This window comes from Pseudopodoces humilis, chromosome 5 (genome assembly GCF_049639895.1).
Source record: "Pseudopodoces humilis isolate 2021_Gansu_Grassland_sample_001 chromosome 5, ASM4963989v1, whole genome shotgun sequence".
NCBI lineage: Eukaryota > Metazoa > Chordata > Aves > Passeriformes > Paridae > Pseudopodoces > Pseudopodoces humilis.
This window is the reverse complement of record NC_142204.1, coordinates 17,842,341-17,854,918: the sequence shown is the minus strand read 5'-3', so window position 1 is coordinate 17,854,918 and position 12,578 is coordinate 17,842,341. Positions and strand designations below refer to the sequence as shown.

The 12,578-nt window shown below is 42.0% G+C and overlaps 1 protein-coding gene across 14 annotated transcripts in view; it reads right to left on the bottom strand.

The window, feature by feature from the left end:
- The window catches only part of CAPRIN2 (caprin family member 2), a 32,776-nt gene extending 22,578 nt beyond the window's left edge, over positions 1 to 10,198 (bottom strand). For 10 of the 14 annotated variants that reach the window (XM_088055226.1, XM_088055228.1, XM_088055230.1 and 7 more), the window contains exons 1-6: positions 10,184 to 10,198; positions 8,794 to 9,056; positions 7,046 to 7,108; positions 3,860 to 3,946; positions 1,715 to 1,953; positions 269 to 351 (exon numbers count right to left, since the gene is read on the bottom strand). In XM_088055226.1, coding sequence (XP_087911352.1) covers positions 269 to 351; positions 1,715 to 1,953; positions 3,860 to 3,946; positions 7,046 to 7,108; positions 8,794 to 9,042 — 721 coding nt within the window. In that variant the 5' untranslated portion in view covers positions 9,043 to 9,056; positions 10,184 to 10,198. Of the gene's footprint in view, positions 1 to 268; positions 352 to 1,714; positions 1,954 to 3,859; positions 3,947 to 7,045; positions 7,109 to 8,793; positions 9,057 to 9,138; positions 9,159 to 10,183 lie in introns of those variants that run through there. The other 4 variants (XM_088055231.1, XM_088055233.1, XM_088055227.1 and 1 more) reach the window with 4 other exon arrangements.
- Between the last annotated feature and the right edge of the window lie 2,380 nt (positions 10,199 to 12,578).

Below are 12,578 nucleotides of genomic sequence, written 5' to 3'. Positions count from 1 at the left end.
GCATCAGGTTTTGAGTTGCTACCATCATTATTCCTCAAAAATATTCTAGTACGCTGATTGAAGACTGTCTTGACTTGAAATTGAAAGCATGTGGCATTGTGATTGACTTGCTTGCAACTGAACTAGGAACATCCATTCAATCTTGGATAATTGAGATACACGTATCACTTGCAAGTGCTTAATTTGGTAGCCTTCCATGTGTTTTAAGACATTTAACAAGCACACAAATTTTAGATCTTTAAGTTATTTCCCTAGATTAGACACTCACATGTTGTTCCAACCACAGGTTTCTCACTTCCTTCTAGAAGGTCCCAGAAGTAAAGAGATGATTGTTCCATCTGGTCTTCGACACTAAAACACATGACAGTTTTACCAGGTAGAATCATAGCCAAGATCAAGTGCTGCATTATCCCAATACCCCTCATTTTATGACATTCACTAATGTCCAGCTTTCCAAACCAAGGCTGTATATATGGAGTCAACAGTAAGCCCTGAAATCACTGGAAGCAATTAATCTGTCTCTGTCTGCACAAGATTTAACCCAGCAAACCTAACTTCTTTTGTTGGTCAAAATAGAGATTCTAAGCACTGCCCCACAAGACCACATGGCTGAATTTCATTCCAAGCCAGGATTCCCAAATCAGGGCAACAATTCCTGTTTAATCAGCTGGTCACATTTACTGGATGATATTGTACAGGTGCAACCAACAATAGCTGCCGCTCTCACTAACTAGCAGCTCCTGGGAAAACTTGTCTATAGGTCCAGGATCTATCTCCTCCAGAAGATTAAATTTGCAGTCCACTGTGATGAAACAGTATCCCAAAGGAAAGGATTATGCTTCTAGTAGAAGTATACCATAACAGTAAACTAGAAACAAAGTTACTTCGTTAGGATGAGACACTCCTGTTGTGTAGCTTTTTATAAGCAGCTGTTCTTTGGAAGCAGTTAATTAAAGAGCAAAGACTAGGAAAGTCTAGTGTATGATAAGTGCTAGAATTTTGAGGCACTTCAAGAATCAGTCCATATTCAAACATGACTTATTCATAAAGTGTCTCAACTTACCACCTAATAACTACTTATTCCATACTCAAATACAATTCTTGCTGCACTACCCTACCAGACAGGCAGTCACAGTAAGCATGAGCCATCACAGCACCAGAGCAGTGCCACATGAGCACTGATACTGACATTACCTCTGTTGACAACCTGGTAACATGCATGACATTTAGTGCAGATGTATCAAAAACTTCAGGCAATTTCTGAAAACCACTTTGAAGCCAACAGCAGGAGTGTCTCAGGAGCACCATCTTGCATTACTCCAGAATAAAGAAGCACATCTAAATCATCGATGTAAATGGATTACAGAAAGAGTTCTGATTTCACTGCACTTTTTCACTTCATGAACAGTGAAGAGAAGCAGCTAATCCCCAGCCTCCCTGCTAAGGATGGTATTGGACTGTGTCCCCACGGTCCCACAGGAAGTCATAAAAGTCTGTAACCTGCACCTGAGGCTGTAATTACTACAGCTTCCCTCTAATGCTCCAAGTGAGGTAAACCTGTTACATTCCTAATCTCAGACTAAACCAAGTGTACTGAAGAGAATTTTAAGTAATGTTCCAAAACATGGTATTTGAAGACACGCCAGTGTCAAGCAGAGGACATTTACCACAACAAACGTAGCATACTTTATTAGACAAAAAGCCCTGAACTTACCGCAAGTTCTCATTTCTCTCTGGACACGTCAGTTTTGCAAATCTTATGAGGTAGTCTAATTCTTTAGAAGGCAAGTATATTGCACCATTCACACCACCTTTGAAATCTTTCTGAACATGTTCTTGAGTGAAGTTCTGCAGCACATACTGGACTTGAAGTATTGTACGCAGCTTTTTCTTCTCTGCTTCAAGCTTCAATAGACTCTCTCTCCGCTGAGCCTTCTTCTGTGCTTTCAGCAGCTATTTTAATGTAAAATTCAACAATTAAACACAATTTAGTGTGTTGAACACTGTTTAGTATCTAGATTCTAGGATAAAACATTGACTTCTAGTATCGATTATCCTACAATGAAGAAATCAACTATTATTAATTTTGGTTAGATAACAGAAGCTCCTAACTCTTCAGCTATCCATCATCTTTTAAGCACCTCCTTTGCAAGAGCTCCCCATTCATCTACAAATTGTCTACACATCTAACTTTCAAAGTGGATACTGGTACCTTCACTTGTGATATGCCTTTGTGATATCTAGACCCTGATTATGCCTGCTGGTTGTTTTATTGTAACAGCTTATAAAAATTAATAGAACTGACACCAATTCATCAATCCAGGCCTAGCTGACCTTTAACATTTATCACAGAGTTAAAGAGGCAGTTGGCTCAAGTTTCTCCTAGTAAGACAACTGCTCTTCACTTCTGAATACTCCAGTTTAAAGGATACAGCAGAATCCTATAATTATTTCTGTTGGCAGAAGACTGAAATACTCATTAAATAGGCAACAACATGAGTTACAGAACACATACAGAATATGCATTCAATTTTCTCATCATGTACTAATAGAACTACCCAGAAGCTATCCAAATAAATGCAGGATTTAAAATGCCTCAATATGTGTCAAGACCTATGAAAATTTTGTTCCCTACAATACACTGCAAAAGGTGCAAGGATGCTGTTGCCAGAATGGCCCCTAGCGTTCCAGTAATGGCTACTGGCTGTAGAATCCATAGCAGCAGATGTTAAGAACAAGGTGGGTTGGCCTTTAAATGCAGCATAAATTCAAGAACAAACGTGAACTGGGAGAAGCTAATGCTGGATTACTAAAAACACCTGCACAAAGATACACTGGGTCACAAGGTACCAGCCCTTTAGCATTCTGTAGGAGGCAGAGAAATAAGGCCAGAGCAGTGACTAATCATGTTTAGCTTCCCTGCCACCACCTTGGATCAAATCCTCTGTAAGTGTAGAATTTGCTTGAGCCAGGAGACCAGTTTCTCCAAAGAAAAAACACTTGCTTGCACAAAAATAATGTATGTAGTGCTTTAAATCCTGAACAAAGACCTAAATAAAGCACTAAATCTATGACTTACCACAATTAGAGACATCTGTGGCAGATTAAGCAGCAAACTCCACAAGCTTCAGTTAAATTTTACTGAGGGAGGCACTTCTCATTGAAGTCAAAGTGATTTAATACCAGCACTTTCCTTCACCAGAAGCATTAAAAAATATTTGGAAGAGATCTTGGGACACTGTCTAACCCAGCCTCCAGAAAGGCTACAGTGAATCAAGACCAGGTTGCTTAGAGCTTTGTGCAGTCAGGTGTTGAAGAAATCCAAGGACAGATTTTACCACTTCACTTGGCAGCCTGCTTCCAATATTTAATCACCCACTGAGTGACCATTTCCTCCTACCTGGTTGTAGTCTATTTCAAGCAATGATCATTGTTTCTCCTACATCTCTCATCAAAAATCCCAGCTCCACTCTTTCAGTATTTGCTGTATGAAGGATGAAAGTCCATCTCCTGGCAAGCCTTCACTTTACCAGGCCCAGCAAGCCCAGCTATTCCAGGTTCTCCTCACAGGTCTCACTTCCCCAGCACCAGCCATTCAGGGACCCACCACTGGAGTCACTGAAGCTTCTCTAGCCTTTGGCTACCAAGTGATCAGAAAAAGACAACTGGTTAACAAGTACCAATCAGTTCTCCTTAATCTCCTGCTCCTTAGTCTCTGCCTAAGGCTTCACTGCTCCAGGGATACAAGACAGAAACTTCCTAGTATAGGCTGTACTGGAATAGAAGTCTAGCCATTAAAGGAGCAGCACAAGTTTTGCAGTTACTTCTTGTCAATGTAGAGAAGGACAGTTATACTTACATCTTGGCTAAGTCCCGAAAAAGTCTTCTGAAGCTCCTTGGCAAATTCCAGGTTGTGCACTACTTCATCATATTTCTCTACTGCCTCCTACAAAGGAATAGATAAAAATCTATTTTTCTTTCTTAAGGCTACTGACTGCAACTCAATTGCCTCGTACTTAAATTCTCATTGTGAAGTAGTAATTTAGTGTGTACTTTTATGAAACTGTAGCTTTTTTAAGATACTGTAACTGGTACTTTAGCTGTAAATATCATTCACCCGTAACTGTCTGAGATGCAGTGCAAAGCCAGCTCACACCACCAGACAGATATCCCACAAGTTTGCCTATATAGTTCTTGGCAATCAGAACTAAAGCTGTTTAAAATCAAACTGGTCAGAAAGCCTGAGATGAAAACAGGAGAAGTTCAGTACAGATCTTCTACCTTTTTGCTTAACTGAATGTCTTTATAAAAAAATTGTACCAATTTTAGAAATATACAATATTATTATTGTATACAATATATCATAATTCCAGAAAAAACTCTTTGCAATTTAGTTTCAACAAAAGAAGCCACATTCCTGTCTTCACTAATGGCTTTAGCCAGTATTTTACTGGCTAGTCTTCAAAATTACTAACTGCAGTAGATTATTAATTGCATTTTGATATACCCCATTTTTAATGAGTCAGTTAATCTCTAAGTTCCCTTGACAGCTCTGGAGATAGCAAAATGCTGTAGTTCAGACATGCTGCCCATATCTTCACACCACATGGTGTGAAGTAACAAATTTAATTCCAGTTGTTCACATGTGCTTTACACTCAGTTTGGTTTATGCTCCTGACACGATATCACAGGTTTTTCTAGAACAGGCCCATCAGTCTAATATAAAGCTCTTTCACAGCAGTGTGTTTCACCAGTGCAGTGACAAAAGCTTAATCTACTGTCCCAATAAGATTTGGGACATCTGCAAATTCCATATATGTTCCTAAGCAACTGGAAAACAAATTATATGTTCATTTGTTCAGTTTGATTGCTCAGTTACTTTTATTCCCTTATTTGTGGTATACTAGATGCTACCAGGACCTAATGCTACCCCAACACAAAGTGCAAGCTCTCACCTGGTAGTTTGGGTTGTTTTCATAAAATTTACCAAGCTGTTTTGAAGTACTATTTAGCAATTCACTTAGCACTTCAGAGAATGACTTCTAAGAATCCAGTGCCCACATATTTGAGGAAGACTCACAATTAGCACCAACAATTGACTAGTCAGGTCATAATTGTGCTTTTAACAACACAAATTGCAGAGTAAAACTCCCCACCTGAAAGCATCAAGAACAGCTACCACTGCTCTCATGACAAGCTGTACCTCAGCCCACAGGAAAAGCAATAGCTTTGTTCTGTAACACCTGTTATTAACATTCATTAACAGCATGTTGGAAGAAAAGTACCGAGGAAAATCTGCTCAGCTTGCAAAACAGCACAGCAAGAGCATTTAATTTGCTGGAAGCTCCCCATTTTTGAAACAAATGTTCCCTAATGTAAGGCTAGCACACACATTAAGTCTGGCAGGCACGCACCATAAGTAATTACAGTTTAATCCAAACTGCTTGCAAAACAAGTTCATCACCAGACATGGACTTCTGTGTGAGAAAATTAAAACTATAGATGACATCAAGTTATATTAGAGCACCACACTGTATTATAGGCAGTTGGTTTCTTTAGGTGCTAAGATCTATTCAACTCTACTCCAGATTCAATTTATATATACAGCACAAATTTGCATCTGAAAGTTATAAATGCAGTATTTCTGTATCTTAACCACTGAAGCAAGGCACTGCACAAGACTAATTAAATATTGAGTGTATATGGGCTTCTACAATAGTCAACTGAACACTCTGATACCACTTGTCAGTTCACTATGAAGACTGAATCTAATTCTTCATTTTAGTAGCCTAAGAAACTCCAGAAACTAGGATGAAGATACTAAAATTTAAAAAATGAAGCCAAGCTAGGAATACTAAAATCCAGTAACAAAGTTAATGCCCTCTTCCAAACACTGTCACCTAACAGCTTTTTGCAGTCCAGGACATATACAAAAGTATTCAATATATTCAAGACTATTTCAACTTCCAGAACATTGTTCAATAGTCTCACTGATCATGGCAGCAAACAGATTGTGAAGAACACTTATGATCTAAACACAAATAGTTTTTGCCCACCTGATTCCAGATTGAGTTGAGAGGAATTGAAAGGTCATCAACCTACTCCAAACCATCAGATTTAATTAATTTACTTTTGCACTTGAAATGGCAAGAGATCACATCAGAATTTGGAGTTAAGTACTAAATGACAATTTTCTCCAAAATGTTTACTTCTAAGAAGTTACCATTTTCCCCTCTTATCCCATTTACATCTAACTCTTTTAAAAGTAATTTACAGTAAGAAAATAGAATTTGTATTCTCACACTGCTGTACTGTGATAAAGTTTGTAATCAATGTCATTTTTCCAGCTGGTTCACTAGCAGGATCAGCACTATCACTGAAGTGTCAGTACCCCTCATCTAACAATTACTCTTTAGCATGTCCACTACATTTTAAAAATGTGACCCCTAGATTACTAGAGGAATAAACTCTTTGGATTATGTGACACTACTCAGCTTTGCTAAAGCTTTCATGTTACAGAAACTTGGTTTCAGATCTAGAATCCATTCTAGACCAAGACAAACAAAAAAGCCAGCACTGTCAGTTATATTAACAGCTACTTGTAACCAACAGTACTGTGCAGACAACAGGCAATTTCAAGTAATAGCTGCTACTGAAGAAATCATGAGGATTAATTAGCCACCTCCAAATTCTTGAGGCTTGGGTTCTAACACTGCACTGCCATATAGTTCAGCTGCACACAGTTACCTCATTAAGAAACACAGCTGCAGGAGCACTGAAGCTGAAAGTCTACAGAACAAAGATAAACAGGGATCTTCTTTTACTTCAGGGAACACCATGAAGATTAAAACAGGAGACAGAGCTTGTGGGCTCAACATTCAGCCCGATTACCAACAATTTGTTAATTTGGTTTTGTGAAAGATACCTTCACAAGCCTGCAGGCACTGCTTCTGTAAAAACACCCTCATCTCCTTCAGCAACCCATCCTTCCTGCCACATCAGAAGGTTTTGAAGCCTTTCACTCCTGCAAAAAAAGCAAGCTTACCAATTGGTCTTGATTGAGGGTTTCTCCCTTCTTCAGACGATCTTTATAGTCTTCTAGTTTGAGCTGCAGAAAATTCAAAGTAAACATTATACAGAAATCAATATAGAAATTAAGTAAAGAGTATGAGTGAAATACTGTAACACAACATAAAGCCTCCTACTTCCTCTTGTTTCTGGAGAAAGGAACACAGCTTTTGCTATGCCTTTGATTTGGCAATTTCAGTCTGCAGGACTGTCTATTTCCTTTCACTACCACTGATCTTTCAGCTCTTACTTGCTCATTTTGTTTTATTTAAGAACTATTAATGCATTGATCCAAGATCTTTAAGTGGCTTCAAATACACCCAGTGTCCTCGTTTAAGTTAGGCTTGTTTAGCTTTACCAAGTCAATGACAGAATTTACTTATATTTTCCTTGAATAATCCTTATGTCTTTCAAAAATTTGGCTTTAGTTACATCAAAAATTTATAGCCCTGTTCCGTAAAAAAGCAGAGAAGTGTACTCAGGGAAGAAAGATTTATTTCCAATATACCAAAGCAGTCTTTAAATGCTAATGTAAACAGTACAAAACTAAACTATTTGGTATCGCAAACTTCTTTAGGGGAAAAAAGGTGACTTCACTGCCATGAAGTCAAGTATTATTCCATTTGTGTATCTAGAGCTTCACTGACACAGGAGCATATATATAGGAGCATAAGACTAAGAATACTTTCTACTCATCTTACTAAGTCACACCTCTTTGCTGATGAGGCCACATAGTAATTCTTGTGAAAATAAAAGGTACTAGAGAAATTCACCACAAAAAGGTTCCTTGGACAGAAATAGAATACAACACAAAATTGTTTAATTACACAAAGGAAACATACTTGTCTGATGTTATTCAAAATTACAGCATGATGCATGACATGAGACAGCAGTAATACTGCATCTCCTGCAGGAGGATCAGGTCCCCTAAGCACATGGCCAGATGTCTGATCTACTCTCTCTCCTTGCCCTAAGACATAACTGAAAGCTTTTCAGACATTCAGAGCAGCACAGTATATTGACACAATTGCTTTACTTGTAATCCTGATCCAGCATTGACAGAAACAGCACCATTATACCTTTTATCCTACAAAAATATTATTCTCTCAATTCAAAACCAAGCACTAAGCCTTCAGTCACCTGCCAATCATCTGAAAAGCCTTAGAGTGCAGAAGTCTGACTAGCACAGCTACAACATTCTAGGTGTATCATTATCTCAGTTATTATTCTTACTAACACTGTTCTGTGCCCCAACCTCAGAAAAGCAGAGGTCAAAACAGGAGATCAAATTTTGGAGGATTTCTGCATGAAGGTTTTCTAATAAGTAACATTTGCCTGTATTTAAAATATGTATGTCAGATACTTAGGTAAAGGGCAATACATGTTTTATATAATCTGACATTTCCGCTGTCAGAGGGAACACTTGTTCTAACTTCCAATTTTACAAACAATTTACATCTAAATTAGTATCAGATGCATATAATTGGTGAAAGGTTTCTGCAAAACTATAAACCACATTTAAATCAGATCCAAGTATGTTCTGAACTGATTTTCTCCAGAGAAGCATCTTCTGTTTTGATCAACATACATTTGCTCTCTATAGAAACACATAACCTTATTCCAGCTATTAAAAATAATGGAAATAACAGGAAATATTATTTTAAAGGCAAAGAGCTTTACTATCAACAGCTTAAATAGGTGCCATGGGCAAGAAAGCCAAGTTACCTTCTTTTTCTCGATGTTCCTGATCTTGTGTTTGAGGCAGATGAGCCCGTTGTCGATGTAGGTCTCATACGCTTGGGAAGGAGAGGCCGCCGTGCTCAGCGCGGACTGCAGGGGGCTGGCGGGAGCCGGGCTCTCCCCAGTCGGGGTCACCTGCTGCTTAGCCGCCTTCATTCTCTTCTCCTCCCCTTCCTCCGACCGGCCTGAAGGTGATGATGGACGATGGAAAGGGGCCTGGGAAAGCTGCACCATTGAAATGAATGGAGCTGCGAAGAAACTCTTTTATTTAGCTCTTTTACACCCTGCACCCCCTTTTCAAGTTACGGCTTTTCTTGTCACATCACGTACTAAGACACGTAGCCACAAAACTGAGCCTCGGGAAGGACCGACTGCAATTTTTCCACGCTTCTCTCTCCCTTTCAAAATATCTGTAGCAAGAATTTCAAAGCAAGGCAAACTTCGTATTGTTCGAAGCCTCCCCACCCAACCAAACACCAAAAATCCTTTACATAGGCAGAATTAAACAGTACGGGGGACGATTCCAGAAACCCAATATAGTGACCATATAAAACTAGGCAGGTTTCCTGCACACATCACCCACAGGGGAAAAAACTGCAAGCAAGCAATTGCAAATCACGCCGCCAGCCTGGCATCCGGGCTGCAGCCTGAATGAATATTTAGAAGTGGCATGCCTGAAGGTACAGCCCCTCTTCTCACTCCCATTAAATCGATTTTACCCTTTCATGACCTCCGAAGCAATCCAACCGAGAACTTAAAAGCAAATCAATAAAAACAAATAAATAAAAAAGGGAAAAAAAAAAAAGGAAAATGTTTGATAAAGTAAACAGCTGGCTTAGAGCATTATTCTTCGCGAGGAACTGGTCCCTGCCTACACCCATCCAAAAGATGTCCCTGTGTCACGGCAAGACACCGGCTTCCATGGGAGGGGCTGTAACCTTGAGCAGAGAGTTTCTGCAAGAGATGCTCGGCCACCTTCAGCTTCAACTACTTACGAACACCTGCTCCTGGAAAGCAATGACACCACAATTCTGCCTGCCCGCCGCCGGGGAGGCCGCACCACATCGCACAGCGGGCGACCAGGGCAGAACCCGCCTTTCCCCGGGACAGCCCCCGCCGCCGGGGAAGCCGGGGCGAGCCCTCCATCGCGTCCTTGCCAGGGATGGGCAGGAAGCTCCTCCCGGGGGAAGAAGGGCACAGCCGCCACCGCTCCCCGAGCGGGGCAACGGACCGGGAAAGAAGAGACAAGCAGCGGCTCCTCCCTGCCGGGGGATTCACCTCCTCCGCCTCCCGCGCCTGCGGCGGCCGCCGCGCGGCGGGGGCCCGCGGTCCGCCGGCCTCGCACCGCCTCGCTCGCTCCCGCCTCCCCGCTCACCTCGCAGCCCGCACACGCTCTGGCCCGCCCCAGCGCCCGCCCCCCCGCCTCATATAGCGGCGGGGCGGGGCAGCTCGGCGCCGGTCACCGCCCGCCTCCCAATGGCCGGCGCCGCCTCACCCGCCCGCCCTGCGCCGGGCCTGAGGGCGGGCCCGCGGGGCGGCTCCCGTGAAGGTCGAGGCGTCCCGCCCGGGCGCCGCCCCACAGCTGGGTTGCTCTGGGAGTAGAGCGTCAATCTCTCCGCTGGGATCGGGTGCTCCTGCAGGGACCCGAGTGACGGCCCTGGCGGGGAACGGGACGTGCGGGAACAGTGGCGTTGCCACCCGCTTCGTGGGGAAGGGACGTCAGGTGTGACACTCCGCCATGTGCCGTCCGTGAGGGAGAGGCTTGGCACAGGGCCCTGGCAAAGCCACGATGCGCTGCCGCATCGCTTGTATCGCAGCAGCCGCTCACGATAGTCAGCCCGGGGCAGGCTGCCTCTCTGAACACCCCCAGGAGAAGGGCTCCATCCTCCCAGTGCAAGGGGATCCCCTCGGCCTCCAGCCCTTCACAGCCCACTGTTCAGTCACACCCTTTGGCTGGTGCGGCCAAAGACAGAAACAGTGTTGGTCTGCGCCTGTAAACCAGCTGCAGGGTTCCTCTGGGCCCGTGCAAAGGTCCTGGAGGAGACTTGCAGGACTGTGGGTCACCTTATGTAACAAAAAACGTGAATGTCCTCTGTTGCCGCTGGTGCTGAATAGATCACACAGACACAGGTCGAGGTGTGGTGAAAAGAAGAACGAGTTTATTTTTCCTCCCAGGATTTATAGGTTTCTGACCATGGCCAGGGATTGGATGGTCAGGATAACACTTTCCCACAGCACTGGCCATGAGAGATGCCCATCACAAGACGTGTAACAGAAAGAATGTACACATATCTATGTTTACAGTTACTGTCCTGGGAAAGTCTTTAGAAAACGATGTCAGCAAGCTCAGAAGCTGAGTTTTCAGAGCGACAGTCCTCTAATAATCACTAAATCAATTAGACTGGAGTCCAGCCTATGAATGAGCTGTTCACTAGACCAAGGCACTGAGTGCCATGTCCCGTCCTTCCTTAAACACCTTCAGGGACATTGACTCTACCACCTCCCTGGGAAGCCCATTCCAATGTCTAATCACCCCTTCTGTGAAGAAACTCTTCCTAATGTCCAACCTAAACCTTCCCTGGTGCAGCTTAGGACTATCCTCTCATCTTATCCCTTGTTACTAGAGAGAACCCAGCTCCCCACCTGGCTACAGACTCCTTTCAGGTGGTTATAGAGAGTGATTAAGGTCTCCCCATGGCCTCCTTTTCTCCATGCTGAACACCCCCAGCTCCCTCAGCCACTTTCCACAGGACAAGCCAATGCCTCCTAGGCATGCAAACTCTTGATAACTAGTAAAAGCATTTGAAGTGAATTGAATACACACAATAAAGTAATCACAAACAAACTTCTTTTAACCCCTAGCAATCAGTGCCACAGAAGGTATCAAAGGCTGGAAGACAAGGGAAAAGACCTTCCAAAGATCAGAGGACTAAGCTGGAAATCTCTTTTCTGTGTTTCTGTTTTTGTGGCCATTACCAGGAAGAATAAATAAACTATATGGCAAGTTCATAGCAATCCTGAAAGTTGTGGAAGTAATGAAAGCAGAGACATTTTGAAAGAGATAAGTGAGTCAGTGAGGAAGGATTGCCAAGACAGGTTTTACAGAACACAAATATTTATGTAGTACATAGCATGGATGAGATAACTGGGGAGGAAAGGTTATACGTAAGAAAGATTGCTTTTAGAAGTAAAACAAGAAAATTATACATGATTTAAACAATAAGGTGAATTCACAGAGTATCACAGAATCAGATTCAGTTGTATGCAACCACCTGTAGCATCCACAATCTTGCCACTTTTCAATGTTTCAAACTTTAATCACGTGTCTCAAAAGTTTTCATTTTTTCAAAGCCCTGGCTCCTAGATTGAGGTTGCTTTGTGAGGCAGTTTTCATGACTGAAAAGAAATGCTAATGAGTAAGACACAGCTTGTGTCTAGGATCAGCAGTGTGCTCTGAGAGTCCTTCCAGTAGATTTCAGTGGGATTTTTTCAAAGCTAACATGGATGGGCTAGATCCTTGAAAAGTAATTATAAAATGAATGATCAGCTAATGCATTTATTAATAAGAAGTCATAATTAACATTCATACGCCTGGGACTATTCTGTAAGTCATAATTACTGCTGACAAACTGCTTTATAATGCACTTTTACAATTATTTGTATAAAAGAGGAAAAATCAGAAGGAAAATTCATACAGGCTAAATCCATATTTAAAATCAAAGGATATTTTAATTTCATTTTTTTAAAAGTAGGGAGTATCTGAGACTAAT